The sequence below is a fragment of the Balaenoptera musculus genome, chromosome 5, assembly GCF_009873245.2.
Source record: "Balaenoptera musculus isolate JJ_BM4_2016_0621 chromosome 5, mBalMus1.pri.v3, whole genome shotgun sequence".
In the NCBI taxonomy this organism is placed as follows: domain Eukaryota; kingdom Metazoa; phylum Chordata; class Mammalia; order Artiodactyla; family Balaenopteridae; genus Balaenoptera; species Balaenoptera musculus.
This window is the reverse complement of record NC_045789.1, coordinates 48,504,976-48,522,369: the sequence shown is the minus strand read 5'-3', so window position 1 is coordinate 48,522,369 and position 17,394 is coordinate 48,504,976. Positions and strand designations below refer to the sequence as shown.

The following is a 17,394-nucleotide window of genomic DNA, read 5'->3' as shown; positions in this document are numbered from 1 at the left end:
CAGCCATTCCCGGGGTGCCTGAGTGCCACCGTGAAAACTGAGGGCCACAGTGTTCCACAAGGACATCAAGATAAAGGTCTGGTTCACAGGGGGAATTCTGTGCAAGTGTGTAATCAAAGAGCAAGAACTTTCTGCAAATAGGTCTAAGGGCTGATGTACAAGAAAGCCATGTCCTGGTGTGGACTGACTGTGGGCGGGAACAAAGACACTCAGAGTGGCTCGGCGGTAACTGACTGATGTTTGAAGAGGGATCCAGATGGAAGAGAACAGAACAGAGGTTCTTCTCTAACATTGGACAAGCGCTAATTACTTCCTAGGCAGTTCCAGCCCTGGGCGTAGAGAGTGAAAGTCCACAAAATGTGAGTGGACTCATAACCACCTCCTTCTCTCCTCATCTGTCTTCTTGCCAACTCACAGCCGAGGGCCAGTCCATCAGTCCTGCCCTTACAATCCTCAGGTAACTTTATAAGGATATTATCTGCTTCAGGAGGCATCCTTAGGACTTCCCTGGTGGCACAGTGGTTAAGAATCCACCTGCCAATGCAGGGGACACGGGTTCAATCCCTGGCCTGGGAAGATCCCACATGCTGCAGAGCAACTAAGCCCGTGCGCCACAACTACTGAGCCTGTGCTCTAGAGCCCGTGAGCCACAACTACTGAGCCTGCGTGCCTAGAGCCCGTGCTCTGCAACAAGAGAAGCCACGACAATGAGAAGACCGTGCACCACAACGAAGAGTAGCCCCCGCTCACCGCAACTAGAGAAAGTCCCCGCACAGCAATGAAGACCCAACGCAGCCAAAAATAAATAAATTTATTAAAAAAAAAGAGGCACCCCTAACTTTTATTCTTAAGGGGAATAATAGTTTTAATATGTATTGAGCCTTTCCCAAATAGGTGCTATCCTTGGCCCTTTATAGGAATTCATTGATGAGGCCTCACACCCCTATGAGATGCCATCTTCATAGTTTTGCATGAATTCATTGATTAGCTCTCACCTCCCTATGAGACAGCATCCTTACTTATAGTACAGGTAAGAAAATTGAGGCACAGAGATACTAAGACTGCACCAGGACTGAATCCAGAGCCCCTGCTTCTCCGATTTTCTGAAACTGTGGGTAATCATTAGTTAAATCCATTCCACCTATAACCTGCCTTCGCTAATCAAGGTTGTTTTAATTGTTGCTACAGAAGACTTGAATGTCCTCCAAGCAGTACACAGCCTAAATAAGATGCTTGCCTGAGTTGTTTTCCGGGAACTTGGAATCAGCTGCGTCTAGTTCGAGCTGAGCTGATTAAGACTGGAGGGGACCACTGACCCTTCAACTAGGCATGCACTAGGGTACTATTAGTGCCCTTTTGAAGGTGGAGAGGCCTGTGTAGCCTGGTTACACCTGTCCAGAACCATGATTACTGCACCTTTTTCTAATCACCTTTCCCCACACTCCTCACACCTCAGATGCCCTGCTGCTTTCTCCTATAAATACACTGAGCACCTTGCCTTCAGGGAGGCAGATTTGAGATGTGTTCTCCCTCTCCTCACTTGGCTGCCTTGTCAATAAACGGTCTCTTTGCTGTAAACCTCAGTGTCTCAGCATTTTGGCTGTTATGCTAGGGCAAAAGGAACCTAGTTTGGTAACAAATATGGCAAACCAGCCAGGAGGTAAGTCCAGATGGACCTTTTGGCTGTGGTTGGTTGGCCCCTTGCCAGTATTGAGAGCCTGTGGGTGAGTCCAAGCAGCTCCCTTGCCCGTTTTTTCCAGGGACCATCCTCTGGGTTTCCCTCGTGAGGTGCTGCTGACCTTCAGTGCTTAGTTCTGCAGCAAGGAGACAGTTTTGGGGATTTGGGGTTGGAAGACGTCTTTGGGTCAGTAACCTTGTTAAAGAAATGCACCTGTGCCTAGATTGTTTGGCAATTCGGACCTCCATACCTGGGTTAAAGGCCCGGGGCTCTGGTTTTTGGTTTTGTTTTGGTCTTGTTTTGTCCGTGTCCACCTATGGCTGACTGTCTTAAGTTGCTAAGGATTGGCAATTGGGGATTCAACTTCTTGGTGACTGTAGCAAGGACCCTTGGAAAAATTTCACTGCTGTGACCACCTGGAAGCAAAGCCTCTTCAAAAGGGGAAATATTAATTCAGTTCCCCCTTGCAGCCCTCTAGGCAGCATTCTCCAAAATTGGGAGACTTTCAGTTATAAATTCATGGAAAGGTTTTTTGTTTTTATGGGGGTTTTTTTGGTAACACTGCATGGCCACAATATCCTTAAGACCCTGGAGCACAATGGTCTGAGTGGATCCTTGAATTACAATTTTGCAACTAGATTTTGTAAATGGGAAGAAAAATAGGATGAAATAATTTATGTATAGTCTTTTATGTTATTGTATCAGAAGATTGATATGTTATTGTAAGATTATGGTCCAACAGGAAGAGAAGGCAAAGAAACCTGTTTTGCTTGATTCTAATGAAAAGGAAGACGACTTGCTATTAATTCAGTCGAACGCCGCTTCGACTGCTCCTCCTCCACCGCTCCTCCTCCACCCTTACATGATGGTGCTGCTGCTGTTTCATTGCCAGCACCTGAGTCACAGCCTCAGGTTCGTCCCCACCCCTACCCCCCCACCCCCGTTAGATCCAGAAATGGGAACGGTCTTCCCCTCTCATACTGCATACTGATCAGGGTACTCAGTTTGGCCAGGGAGCTACCCAAGCTCAGGTGGGGCAATATCTGTTAAGGTAAGTAAGTCCCCGTTGTGGGTGTGAATGCTGAGACCGGGCAGCCAATGGGACTCATCTGGGTCCATTCCCCCTTTTCAGCTTTAGATGTATTTAATCGGAAGAATATGCCAACTTTAGAGAGATGACCCAAAGGGAATGGAAAATCTTTTTTTCATCGATTTTTGCAACTCACAGCCCAACCTGGGCAGATGTTCAAAATGTGTTAAATACCTTCCTCATTTCAGAAGAACTGGACAACTAGAATGCTGCTGGATAAAGCTAGGGAGGAGGCATATTGGCTTCATACTGAAACCCCTGGCAACTGGGTACGGGCTGTGGCAAGCATAGCTGTACCAACAGTGGATCCTAATTGGGATGTGAATGCTGGGGATAGGCCAAAACTTGAACGTTACTGAGATTTCATTCTTGCAGGTTGAAATGAACATTTCATTCTTCATTGCAAAGAGGGGTACCAAAACAACTTTTATTGGTCAGAGTGCCCCCAATATACAGAAGAAACTACAAAAGGTGGAAGGGGCTTTAGGGATGCCTATGTCTCAACTTGTTGAAATTGCCTTTTTTTAATGGCAGAGACCAGGTTCGGGAGAAAAGGGAACAACAGAGAAGGAAACGACAGGCCATTCTGCTGGCGGCTGCCTTAACACAGGAAAGAGCTGGACCAACTTAAGGACCCACACAAGGGACTCAGCAAAAGTTAGGCGGCCCCAAGCTTCCACTCGAATGGAGCACCCCATAGTGGGACCCCTCCAGTGACACTGGAAAAGAGTGTCCCATCCTAAATAAGACTCTTGAAGAAGGTAAACAACAAGTGGCATACCAGATGCCTGAACTGAGAATGAGTGACCAAGAATGATGGGGCCCAGGGTTTCCTTTAAATCCTGTCAAAATCCATCAATATCTCTCCTACAGAGTCCCCAGTGATGATGAGGGTGGGAAATCAACTTTCAGATTTTCTGACCAATTTGGGGCCACTCACTTGGTTTTTAAATACCCAGCTTTCTAAACTTTCCTCTGAGACTGTGTTTTAGTAACTGGGGTGTCTGGAGAAATCTTGAAAAAGTCTTTTCTCCTGCTGCTAGACTGCCAGATGGGGAAAACCCATCTGAAGTATAGCTTTCTATACATACCTGAATACCCCATTCCCCTTCTGGGATGAGATTTACTAGCTAAATTTACTGCCAAGGTTACCTTTGCACCTGGACGAATGGGTATTAAAGTATCACCAGAACAGGCTTGTGCACTGCAGGCTTTATTGCTCTGACCTTGAAGAGGACAGCTAGCAACGATTCTGGATGAGATACTGCAGGAAGTGAGTCTGGAGGTATGGGCGGATGGGAGGCCAGGGAGAGCAAAGATGGCCAGACAGGTTAGACTTCACTCTGGGGCAAACATTCCAAACTTAAAGCAGTAATCATTAAAGGAGCAGGCAAAGTGTGGAATTCAACCCTTGTTACTGGCCTTCCTTGAACATGATTTAATGTGCCCGTGTTGTCACCTTATAATACTCCAATTTTATTGGTCCAGAAACCAGGCACAGATGAGTATCGGTTTGTGCACAACTTAAGAGCAATTAATCAAATCGTAGAAGATATTCATCCAGTAGTCCCTAACCCGTATATTCTGCTCACTACTTTGTCCGGAGATTTTTGTTGGTTTACTGCATTAGAGTTGAAGGATTCCCTTTTTTTTGTATACCCATGAGTTTTGAATCCCAAGAGTCGTTAGCTTTTGAATAGTAAGATCTAGATACAAAAGTTAACGGTACCATTGGATAGTACTTCCTCAGGGATTTAAAAATTCCCCCACAAGGGACTTCCCTGGCGGTCCAGTGGTTAAGACTCCACGCTTCCACTGCAGGGGGCGTGGGTTTGACCCCTGGTCGGGGAACTAAGATCCTGCATGACGTGCAGCATGGCCAAAAAAAAAAAAAAAAAAAAAAAAAATTCCCCCACAATATTTGGAGAAATCCTGGCAAAAGATTTAAGGGACCCTCAACTAACTGAGGGAGCCTTGATGCAATGTGTGGATGATATTCTGATTGCTAGTAAGACAAAGGACACCTCAGACCAGAATACGGTTTTGACTTTGAATTTTTGGTTGAATGAGGCTATAATGTGTCCAAGAAAAAGGCACACATTTTCTGCCCTCTGTCAAATATTTGGGTTTTGACCCCTCACAAGTGCAGAGAGACTTGCCCCCTGACAGAGGAAGCTCTAGTCAGGGTTGCCGTTCCCACTGCCGAGAGACAACGGCAGGGATTCCTAGGAATGGCTGGGTTCTGCCTCATTTGGATTCCCAACTTTGGACTCATTGCAAAACCCCTTTAGGAAGCTCTTAAAGGAGGAGGCAGTGAATCTCAAGACGGGACTAGGGAAATGTCATAAGGCATTCCAGGTTATCAAAGAAAAACTGCTAACTGCCCTGGCTTTAGGTCTTCCAGATAACATCAGAAAGCCCTTTGACTTATCTGTTCATGAGAGACAAGGAATCAACCTTGGAAACCTGACTAGGAAACTGGGCAGCATAAGGAGGCCTGTTGCATATTTCTCAAAGCAGTTAGATACAGTTACTAAGGGATGGCCAGTTTGTCTTTGGGCTATAGCAGCTGCCTGTGATCTTTTACGAGAAGCAGAGAAATTTACACTAAAACAACCTACCATGGTGCATACCCCTCACTGTGCACTTCTCCTCCTAGAACAGAAGGAAGGATATTGGTAAGCTTCAGGAAGATGAGGAAAATATCAGGCTATATTATTGGATAATCCTAATGTTACTCTGAAAGCAGTCTCCACCTTGAATCCTGCCACTTTGTTCCCAACTAATACTGAAGAGCCTATGCATGATTGTATTCAGATAATCGCACAAGGCTATTCCAGCCACCTAGACCTGATGGACCAACCATTGGAGGACCCAGTCCTTGAGATGTTCACAGATGGAAGCAGCTTTATGGACCAGGAACAATGCAAAGCTGGGTGTGCAATGGTAACTCATCCCAAAGACACTGGAAGCAGAAGCCCTTCCCCCACGTACCTCCTCACAAAAGGTGGAACTTCTTATAGCCCTGATGAGAGCCCCCCATACAGGTAAAGATAAGAGAGTAACTATTTTCACTGATTCTAAAATGTACTTTCTTGGTGGTCCATGCTGGGGCCATTTGGAGAGAGAGAGGATGTTAACTGAAGAGAAGAAGGAAATTAAACCTGCCACAGAAATTTTAACCTTATTAGAAGCTGTCATGGAGCCAAAAGAATGAAATGTCCACTGCCCAGGACATCAGAAATCAGATTGTCTGACTGCTCAAGGGAATAATCTAGCAGATCAAGCAGCAAAGCTAGCAGCCAGGACTAAAACACCTAGATCCCCAATGTTGGCCCTGATCCCCTGATGTGGATCTGACAAGATGCTATCCAAAGTATTTTCCTGAAGACTTAAGGCCAATGAATGGGGATCTGATTGATTGGAGTCCTGGCCATTCTCAGGATGCTGACTCTAGGAAGGGTGGGTTTATAACAGACATAGCAAGATCCTTGTACCTGAACGCCTTATAGAAGATGTAATACGTTATATACACCAGAGTACCCACTGTGGGAGAGATGCCACCCTCTAGTGGATTCAGAAATTCCTTACAGGACCAAACATGCAAAGGACAATTCAGAAGGTGATACAGAAATGCATGGTATGTACTAAAAATAATCCTAAAACTGGGCCACTGCCATTAATCAAAGGAGTTCAGACTCCAGGTACTGGACTGGGAGAAGATCTTCACTGTGATGCCAAGAGCCACTGGAAACCTCAGGTGCTTATTAGTATTTGTGGACACTTTCACTGGTTGGGTAGAAGCATTTCCTTGCTGGTCTGAAAAAGCCTGAGGTTGTTAAAGCTCTCCTAAAAGAAATCCTAGGTTTGGGTCACCTGTGTTCATTCAGAGTGACAATGGAGGGGCCTTTATAGCAAGAATAACTCAAGAAGTATCTAGAGTCTTAAACCTTTGTTGGAAAGTACATGCTTCTTGGCGACCCCAATCTACTTGCAAACTGGAAAAGAGGAATCATACTCTTAAAAAGACTGTAACTAAAATTTGTCAGATTAATTTAACCTGGGATAAAGCCTCACCAAGTTGCCCTGCTTTGAGTGAAGGTAGACCCTACAAGCAGGCTCCAGTTGAGCCAACTATGAAATGTTGTATGAGAGACCCTGTCATTGTTCCAGAAATGGTTTGAGATCCAGAAGGAACTCAAATTAAGGAACGTAGATAATGTCAGGTGTGTAGAATCACTGGAAGCTACTCTAACTGCTCTATATAAGTTTGCTTCTAGCAGGTTAAAGTCTCCCGCAGATGTTCACCTGTGCCACTTTTGTCCTGGAGACTGGGTCCTGCTGAAATCTTGGAAGAATAAATATCCAGAAGGCTATCTCCATCCTTGCTGGACTGGACCTTAGGAGGTGCTACTCATGACCCACTCCCCGGTGAAGGTGAAGGGATTAAGCCAGGGATCCATCACACTCAAGTTAAGCTGGTCCCACAGAGATCAGTGGAGCCACCATATCCTGCCTACAGGAATGTTTTGACACTACATTCTGACCAATGGGATGAGAGCAGAAGAGATGTATGCAACGTCTTCATTATGTCTTTAAAAGGTAGGATCTTCTTCTTCCCTTCATTCCTCTATTGTATTGCCTGGAACACAGATGTGGTGGCAAGCTGTGCAGATGAGGGCGCGGGGATGCCGCGCTAAGGATGGCAGGGAACAAGACCTAAGAATCCTTGGTCCCTGGACAATCTAGTAAACAAAGGTGCCATACCAGCCAAGAAGTGCATGTTCCCAGATTCAAACCCAGGTTTCATAAATGAAACGCTCTTTCATTTATGTCTCATAAAATAGACTTTTATACCAATTAGAGTTGCCCAAAGTAGACTGGCTTGTGTGTAATGACCTCTCTGTCTTTGGAACTGCTCAGGCTACTGTTGTCAAGGATGTCGTAGCTGGGATTCCTGTGTGGATGGGCAGTGGAGGAGAGAGGCTATAGGAAGATACCATTCAAGTGTAAGAGTCTATGACTAAAAGGAAACAGAATCTTTGCTTTTTTTTGGCTGCACTGTGCAGCTTGTGGGATCTCAGTTCCCAGACCAGGGATTGAAGCCGGGCCACAGCAGTGAAAGCACCGAATCCTAACCACTAGACCACGAGGGAACTCCTTAGAATCTTTGCTTTCTAGTTTTCCACTTCCAAAATGAAACAGAAAATCGAGACCTATTCATATTGCGGTATAATGTAATCTGTCTTTCATCCTCACCCTCCCCCTTCTGGTTATTGTAAGTTCCTTTAAGGCAAGTACCATCTCTGGTTATTTTTGTATTTCTGCTAGCACTTTCCTTGCATAGAGTAAGCAATTAAAACACGGTTGTTGAGTTTTAACTGCAATTGATCTTCATCTTCGTATCTGCCAACAGCATCCCCCCTGCGTGTAGTAGGCCCTCAATATACCTTTGAGTTTAATTGAAGATGATCTGAATTATTTAGGAAATGGAGGCACATCAGGTGGCAGTGATTGAGGGGTAGTGATTAGAATTACCTAGATCAGGAGTGGCAAACAGATGGCACTAGCTGCCACTCCCTACTATCACGTCCACGGCAAACATTAATTGATCACAGCACGCCTGCACCAGCTGTGGATTCCCAATCCTCCGTTCAAAGATTTAATGGATTTATTAGTCAGCTGGAGTCAGCATGGAGTCAAGATGACATCTGTTTTATGTTGGCAGTGACACCTGGCATTATAGTGAAATCTGCATTGTTTTAGCACTCAGCCAGTACCTTGTGCCTGTCTAGTTTAGCCAAGAACTCCAAGTCAGTCATGTCTGACACTCCACCATGAAGAATCAGGACTTTCTCATCAACCAGAGTGGCCAGCGGAAACCAGCAGAACACATCTTGCAGTAGTTTTAGTATTTTCTTGCCATGTGTCTAAAAAAATGACATTAATATGACATTAAGTTTCAAATAATTTACTCCACTTATCTGAACTAAGAGAAGCTTTTGCTTTTAAAGGCAGCGTACCTTATATTTATGCATCACTTCCTTTGTGAAACCATATCTAGAGTTAGAAGCAGAAACAGATTTTAGATTTAGTGATATTAGTTATAGCATGCTTGCATTTTTATAAAAATGCATACTCTAGATGCAGCTACTTAAATATATGGAAAAGACACTGAGAAATAATTGCCAAAATGTTTAAAATCATACCATTATCTGTGGGTAGAGATGTGGGGTATTTTAATTTTCTTTTGCTTATCTATATTTTCTACTTTTTCTATAGTGAACCCTTATCGTTTATATGATAAAGTGGATGGCTATGTGAAAACAAATGTAATGGTTTTATTAGAACAGTAGGATATTGTATAAATTTTTTAAAAACCTTTTAAAATGATATATATTGTGTATTCCACTTTAGAAAATTGGAAGACTACTTTAAAAAGGCATCTAACAAATAAGAAGCTCTGGCAAAATAACTTTACAATCAAAACAAGTAAAGATCAAATCCCCGAGCATGTTTTGGTTTGTACCGTAAGTTCACCATATGGTCCTCATGGTTTCCTCGGTTGAGATGGAACTCTTTTGGGTAAACCAACATGAAGGCAAAAAGAACCATCAGGATCTCTACTGAATCCTTCCCTCGATCCACAAAGTCGCCGTTGAACACATAGGCCCGCTCTGGTGACGGGAGGCCGTTCTTCCCAATAAGGAGAGAAGTCCAAGAAGAGGCAGTGGAAGGAAGGGAATAGGAAATTGGGTCAAGCCAGTGTGCATTTGACAGTCCTATCAGGCCTGAAAGCCAATTCTGTGCTGTCTGGCTCTCTTCCAAACATGAAATGTCAGTAAAAGATGGGAATATTGGAAATACTGTAAATATTTTGTATTGGTCTCATATTTCCTTTCTAGCCAGGCTGAGGTTATGAGATGCTCATCGAAATAAACACGTTATCCAAAGCCACACTGCTGCCAGGTGGTCTGTGCAAAGGGCACTGAACTTGTAATTCCAAGGCCCGTTTTAAGTTCTGGCCACTCTGTCCTTAACTAGCAATAGTAACAATAGCTGCCATAGATTTCTCAGGATTTAACAAGACAATACATCAGAAACTGCTTTGTGTTAATTACATTAATAGAATATTTATATAGCTTGTTATATGCTTGGTATTTGCTAACTAAAAATAGATATGAAAATAGCTTTTGGTTGCTTTGATAATAAACAATTTCTCTATTTAGTAATTGATTTTCTTTTTTCCAAATAATGATTCTTTCTCTTTATTAACCTTAGATTTTGTGTTTTAAACAGTTTATAAAAATACACTAGAATATAATGCAGTGATGACTTTTACATTACACATTTGCTACATAGTAGCAAATATTATTCTAAAATATTTTAAAAGCCAAGTAATAACTTAAGCATTTCTTTAATGGAGACTGTATTTGAACTTCTAAATTAAACCTCAGAGCAAGACAGGAACATAATTTGAGCATTCTTACCTTATAAAATATAAATATTAAGTCATCCAACTGGCCGTGTAAATCTCCTAACAAAGACAGAAAAACATCAGTTTTGATTGGTCTTCACCATTGTTTCTAATTTTTTATTATAAAAAGGAAAATACCCATTGTATACCTACAACTAATACAGTATTATGTCAGTTATATCTCAATTTAAATAAAAGGAAAATACCCAGGAAAACCTGACAAAGAAACTTATGCTTACTCATTTTTCCATATATAAGATAGGGATAAATATTAACTTCCCTTGTTGCAGGGATAGTTAATATTGAAAGCAGAAAGCACGATATTTCTCCTGTGCGATTATCATGAACAGTAAATGACTTACGTTTTTACTGAAGCAAAAATGGGACAGAAGAGTGCAGGGTTGAAAACCTGGATGAGAACTAGAGAGATTTTTGCCCCACCTGAAGCAAGAAGCTGCTACTCACGGGTCAGTATTACAAGATTTTAAGAAGTTGGAAATCTGGATTTTAATATGAAATCCTCCAATTTTCAAATGTTGGAAACTAATGTTAGAAATTTAAGAACATTTTGAGGCAGACAAGACATATTGCAGGCTGCCAGTTTACAATCCCTGGTGTATCACCGTCTCCCCTAAGTTCAAGTGCGGGGCATCAGTCTATAATGGTTATTAAAACATCACTGAAAACATAAGGAGATGGAGAAGATTGTCATCAATAGGATTTCTCTCTGGAAGAAGAATAAATGTGGATGGAAGGAATAATTTGCTAGGCATTTAGGCCTGTTCAAGTACAGTAAGTAAGTAAACTGTCTTCTAACAAGGGAAGGTCTGGTTATTTGCTAGGATTTTATTCTGAATGGAGAGGATGAATTTGGGGCCAAATCTGAATCTCTGGGAAAAATAAAGCAGAGGCTGGGCCCTCTCACCCCACAGTTCTCCTTCACGGCACCACCCCTACCTTCAATAACTGTGGAGTAAATATGTAAATGTAATCAGTGTGAAGGCGTGAACCCGGCCTGCCCAAGTGGCCATCGGGTCCCCTCCAGCCCTCCTGCCCCTCCCTGATCACAGGCAGAGTTTTCTGCTTCGTGAAAAGCTGTTTCTGACTGGCTCTTACCACATACTGTGATTTCCTCGTTGTAACAAGTGGAGACCCGGTTGATGTTTGGCAGTTGTACCAGATGTTTCCTGGCTTCATACAAAAGATTCAAGACATAGCGAGCATGGAGCCTCTACTAGGAGGAAGAGGAGGGAGGGGACAAAACAACACACACTTGTGAGGGAAGATGGGCCTCACCTTTACTGCTTAATGACCCCAAGACTGCAAAAGGGACCCCAGTAAACTGCTCCTGGGACCCTATGCACAGATCCTTTCTTTCTCACCCATCTTCTGCCCTTGTTTGTGCTTTGCATCACCCCCCAAATACTGAACTGAGGTCCTCTTTCCTACCTACTCTGTGTAACCCCTGCTTGCCTTGAGCTTGGGAGAAACACATGATTGTCTCAGCAAAGTATGAATAAGTGCATGTATATCGATGGTATCGGTGATCCTGACATTACTGGGAAAATCATCCCAGCTCCTCCTGCAGTGAATTATCTTCATATGAAAAAGGGGAAGGATTGGAATCTGTCATAAGAGCCAGAATCTGACCACTTCTCACCAGTTCCACCTCTACCACCAGGGTTTCAAGCCACTATCATCTTTCACATAGACTACTGCAGTAGTCTCTTGACTGGCCTCCCTGCTTCAGCCCTTGCTCCCTATACTCTATTCGGCAAACAGAATGATTATATTAAAAGGAAAGCTGGATTATATCATTTCTGCGCTCATTGTCTCCCCATCTCTTTCAGAATGAAAGCCCACCCTACTCACCTCTCCGTCTCCATCTTCTAATAGTTGTTCCCTGGTTCCCTCCTCTCCAGCCACAATGGCCTTCCTGATGTCCCCGAGCAGTCCAGGCAAGGCCCTGCCTCAGGGCCTTTCCATTTGTTCCCTCTGCCTAGAACGCATTCCCCAGATGTCCACATAGAACCTTCTCTCACCACCTTTGACCTTCGCTCAGAAATCACCTTTTCAGTGACACCTTCCCAGACCACTCTGTAAAATTGCCATCTCTCCCACCTAGAACTTAGTTTATGCTTTGACATAGCTCTGTCACCTAATATATTAATATATAAATATTACTCATTTGTTATTTATTATTTATTATCTGTCTCCCCACTAAAATCTCAGCCCCATGAGGGCAGAGACTTGTGTCTGTCTTGTTCACTGTTCAGTGCCTAGAAGAGTACCTGCACATAGCAGCACTCAGTAATCATCTGTGGGATGAATGAACATAGAGATTACATGATGGGGAGGAGGGGTTCTCAATACATAAAAACCAGCTGATCAATCACAAGGTCCTGGCTAAGAAAAGGGCAAGTGGATCTCTCTGACGGATCCCTGACACAAACACCCTAAATCCAGGGCCATTCCTTCTGCATTGTGTCTGCTCTACTTCTACACATTCCGTGGAATTGGTGGTGACCCAGGTCCCCCGGGGTGAGCTTACTTGTTTCACTCTGAAAGCTTCCACCAGAGCAGTTGCATGGTCGGGAAGGAGTGGGAAGGAGAGGCGTGGCCCCGTGTAACTGTCCGGTACCTCGATGGATTCATAGTCCCTGCAATTCTCCATCTCGGAGTCCTGGGGGGATCTCTCCTCAGTGAACATGCGGTTCAGGAAGTCCCCTAGTCAGGACAGAAAGGGTGGGCCGGCTTATGATCAGACCTGCAGGCACGGGCAATATAGAATTCATTCCCTGGACCACACTTGAAGTGGGTCCTGGCCAGTCTGGCTTCGGCTCCAACACAGGAGAGAAGAAAGTAAAGGGCAAAGTGATGACAAATTAGGATGGGCGGGAGAAAGGTTACGTTAGTATGTCAATTCCATTCTACTTTTATTTTAAAAGATTGCCTTAGAAAGTACAGAAATTTACGGGCCTAGGTTGGTAAGCAGGAGGAAAGCGAAAACTGCGGTGGAAAAAAAGTTCACGGGCATTTCTGGTGTACTTAGTGAGTGTGGCAGATGCCTCAGACTTTCAGGCAATTCATTTCCAAACGCTGCCCCTGCATCTCTGCCTGAGGGCTTTGTCCCTGGATCTGCAGAGAGCCCTGCATGGCAGGCCAGACCTGCGTGAACAACCCTTCCCGTCCGCCCCTCCCAGCAGCCTTCTACCAATGACTCTTGGGAGTTGAGACTCCAGTTCCCTCTGCCTTCAGGCGGGATACTTCCCAGGCTGCGTTTTGCACTATTTCCCAGGTACACTGCAGGTTTAGTAACCCACCCTTTTTTGCCTGCCTCCCCTTTCCTGAGTCCCTTCCCCACTCCCTCCCCACCTCCCAGTGTTTCCTGTATTTACCAAATAAACTCCTTGCACCCAAACTTTTGTCTCCAGGTGTGCTTCTAGGAGAACCATTTACTTGTCAGCCTCCTTGCTCATTCCCTGGCTGTCACCAGATTCACATTTCCCCTCCCTGTGCATCCCACACCTCACCCCAATGTCTTTGACCCTGAGACAGGAGGACCGGCCATGCGGCAGTTCATACTCACTCTCGTTGTGACTGCTGGGGGTGAAGTGATCCACAAGGTAGCTGAAGAAATTGTGGAGCTGCAGAAAAACCCAAGAAGACGTGGCTTTAGAGATAGAAAGAGAACCCAGGAGTGGTCCAGATCAGCTGCACCTCCTGGGCACCTGGGCCTTGCTGTGCGGGGCCTGGAAGGCAGAGCTGGAGGTGGCCCCATCCCACATCCCGTCGCACCTTGACCTGGTCTTGCTGCCCAGCATACTCTATAGACTGGAAGATGCTCCAGGTGCAGTGCCGCCTCATCTCCAGGCGGGCCATGTAGCGCCGGTACCACCTCTGGATCAGGGCCGCTGCCTTGAAGGCTGTGACACAGATGGAGAGGCAAAAGCCTGTGAGATGGGACCCCCTGGGCCTGCGTGGGGAGGTCGAGGGGGTGCCTCTCCCACTGTAACATGGGGACAAGATGGGAGGGAACGCACTATATTTTGCCACCAGTAGGAAGGATTTGCCTCACTGCTGGCCGGGGTGCTCTTTTCCCCATTCCCGCCCCCATCCCTCCTCCATTCTTACCTATTACTTATACTAAAATCACTGGAGGACTATTGGAATTCCCACTTTTTGATGAAAACATTTATGTGTGTAGAGATGCAAAGGTTGGATTCTGAGAAAGAGATGTAAACTGGGGAGGTTGCAAGGTTGCAGCATCCTTGAAGAGTAGGATGATGCAGGTACTACTCAGCCATAAAAAAAGAATGAAATTTTGCCATGCGCAGCAACACGGATGGACTTGGAGGGCATTATGCTCAGTGAAGTAAGTCAGAGAAAGGCAGATACTGTATGATATCACTTATATGTGGAATCTAAAAAATATCAATACAACAAACTAGTGAATATAACAAAAAAGCAGCAGACTCACAGATAGAGCAAACTAGTGGTTACCAAGTGGGGAAAGGGAAGGGGGGAGGGGCAATATAGAGGAAGGGGAGTAAGAGGTACAAACTATGTATAAAGTAAGCTACAAGGATATAGCGTACAACGTGGGAGATGTAGGCAATAGTTTATAATAACTGTAAATGGAAAGTAACCTTTAAAAATTTTGTTTAAAAAAACACACATTCAAATGCAAAAAAAAAAAAAGGATGGGATGATGCAGGGGTCAGAGGGTGGGGAGGACATTTTGATACTGCAACAATAGACAGGATGTCAGGAGTCTGGTTCTGGGCCTGGAACTGCCCTGACCAGCGATGTGGCCTCAGGCAAGTCAACTTTCTGGGCCTCAGTGTCCTCATCCGGAAAAAGAGATGAACTAGATGATAACTGGGGAGAAGAAACACACACACAAAATTACTACGTACTATCATGTCAGGTGGTGGTCACTGCTTGATATCCCCAAATTCCTTCTATCCCTGTGGCTTTGTGTCCCCATCACAATACACCCAGGACCATGCTGACTACCCAATCCGAAGGGCAGCCTTTGCTTCTCCTTTTGCCAGGACCTGTGCTGGGTGATCGTGTGCTGCAGGATGGCATGAGTAGGTTGAATTCTTCCTATGAGCTCTAGGACCTGCAGTCAAGTACTGCTGCCAGAGAAGAGGACAGCTGTCCACGTGAGTAACTAGATTCTCCTTAAGCTCCTGGGCCTGAATGTGCCACCAGGGATGAATGGAGCCTTTGTGGATAAAGCTGGATTGCAAAGGAAATCCAGCAGGTTCACTCAGGTCAACCTTGTGAACAGTAGACAGATTGATTTAATACACCTAGCTTGCGTTAGAGAGCTAATGGAATTCCTACCGATGTCCCTAAGAGGAGATGAGATACAATAGTGAATGGGGAAAGAGAACTTGAGAGAAATTTAAGCAAAGCTGAATTTGGTTTTCTGTGAGGAAAAAATGTCATACACTAAGTATGTCCCAAAGGCACTCACGAAATAATAAGCGATGAGGACTGAATTCTGTAAATCCCCATTCAGAGTAGTGAATGAAACGCCCAGAGTAAGCGGTACTTAGCTAAAGTAACAAGTCATGGGAAACACACAGACATCTGCACCTCACCCTAGACCTACAGCATCAGAATCTCTACAGGGAACCCAGGAATCCGTAGGTTTAACAAGCTCCATGATCGATCCTGACTTGTGCTGAAGGGTAGGTATCACTGAGGAATATCATGGCCATCAAGTTTCCGTGAAAATGTTGTTTGCTAACACCTTGCCTCAAGCATTTTAAGGCAGGTGCTGCCAACTGGACATACTTATATCCTCAGTACCTCTTCGGCTGCTCAGGGTAGGCAGACCAGGCAGTGCCTCTGTTTCTCCCTTTTATTCTCCCTCCCAATCCTCTGTCTAGGGCCTGGGTTCCATTGAGATGGGTGCTGTGAGGTTGTAGCATAGTTTAAGGACCTCTACCCCATCCTCCCTTCCCATCAGTGCAATACTACATGCTTGGGCTCCTCTTCCTCAGCCTTGTGCAGACTAAATCCTACGGCAAAAGTTACAGATACACCTGGCTGTTAAAATTCCACATTAAGGACAAGGCAACCACGCGGGGAGACAGAGGCCAAGGTGAAGAGCCGTCCTGGAAGCAGAACCTCCAGCCCCAGCTGCCCTGAGGATCATAGACAAGCCATCTAGCTGGGCCCTCTGCAAATTCCTGACCCACAAAATCATGAGCAGAATAAAATGATTGTCTTAAGCCACTCAGTTTTGGGATCGTTTGTTACACAGCACCAGATAATTGGAATGGGAATTGTATAAATGTTTTATAAAATTATAAAGCAAATTTAAATCAAAATTAAAAAAAAAATCAATCTCTAAAAAGCAAAAGTCAAACAAGTGAATCTAATCTTGTACAAATTAGTGGCATAACCACACAGAAAGGAGTTCTTTCAAATGACTTGAAAATTCAGTAAGTTGTATATGCCTAGTGGATGTACTCAAAGGACAAAAAGAACTACAAAGAAATCTTAAAGAGTTTTCAGTAATCATATTGTTATAATAGTATTGTTATTATTTTTCAGAAACTTTTTTATATGCTGTAGGACAAAGTAAATAATACCACATCAGTATCATTAGGGAAAAAAGTTTTTTTTAATAAAGAGAAAGGAGATATAAATATAATATCATATCAAAGTTGTTAAGTAAAAAGATTGTGATCCTAAATATAAATTGGTCATTAAAATAATACATATGTTCTGGATCTGGTCACTGAAAAGGTGTAGGAAATAATGACCAACCTGGTAACGAACACCCCAAGCTCTGGAGAAATAGCTATTTCTGGTCTGGAGCCAAAAATATGCAAGATGAGCCTGGGACCTATTGCCAAACTGGAAAGGAAGCCATGAGCTTATAAAGATGCTTAGGCTTATATAAACAAGGTGCTGTCACCATTTCCCTTGCTTCCTCCTTCATCTCTGGTTGCCTCTCCTCGGCCTCCTTCACTGGCTCATCCTCTTCGACTGATGCTTAATAAGTACTGGAGTCCCTCATGGCTCTGTCCTAGGCCCTGGTCTCTGACCTATCTTTACTCTCACTCTAGGCTACTTCAGTGACCCCCGTGGCTTCAACAATCACCGTACTCTGATGCCTTCCAA

At 44.2% G+C, this 17,394-nt stretch overlaps 1 protein-coding gene across 2 annotated transcripts in view; it reads right to left on the bottom strand.

Annotated features, from left to right (window-relative positions):
- The window catches only part of PPEF2 (protein phosphatase with EF-hand domain 2), a 54,387-nt gene that overhangs the window by 11,597 nt on the left and 25,396 nt on the right, over window positions 1–17,394 (bottom strand). Inside the window, exons 1-10 of one of the 2 annotated variants that reach the window (XM_036852878.1) lie at window positions 14,380–14,590; window positions 14,044–14,171; window positions 13,835–13,892; window positions 13,294–13,383; window positions 12,797–12,972; window positions 11,362–11,476; window positions 10,259–10,305; window positions 9,298–9,464; window positions 8,792–8,828; window positions 8,549–8,698 (exon numbers count right to left, since the gene is read on the bottom strand). In XM_036852878.1, coding sequence (XP_036708773.1) covers window positions 8,549–8,698; window positions 8,792–8,828; window positions 9,298–9,464; window positions 10,259–10,305; window positions 11,362–11,476; window positions 12,797–12,972; window positions 13,294–13,383; window positions 13,835–13,892; window positions 14,044–14,127 — 924 coding nt within the window. In that variant the 5' untranslated portion in view covers window positions 14,128–14,171; window positions 14,380–14,590. Of the gene's footprint in view, window positions 1–8,548; window positions 8,699–8,791; window positions 8,829–9,297; window positions 9,465–10,258; window positions 10,306–11,361; window positions 11,477–12,796; window positions 12,973–13,293; window positions 13,384–13,834; window positions 13,893–14,043; window positions 14,172–14,379; window positions 14,591–17,394 lie in introns of those variants that run through there. The other variant, XM_036852877.1, reaches the window with a different exon arrangement.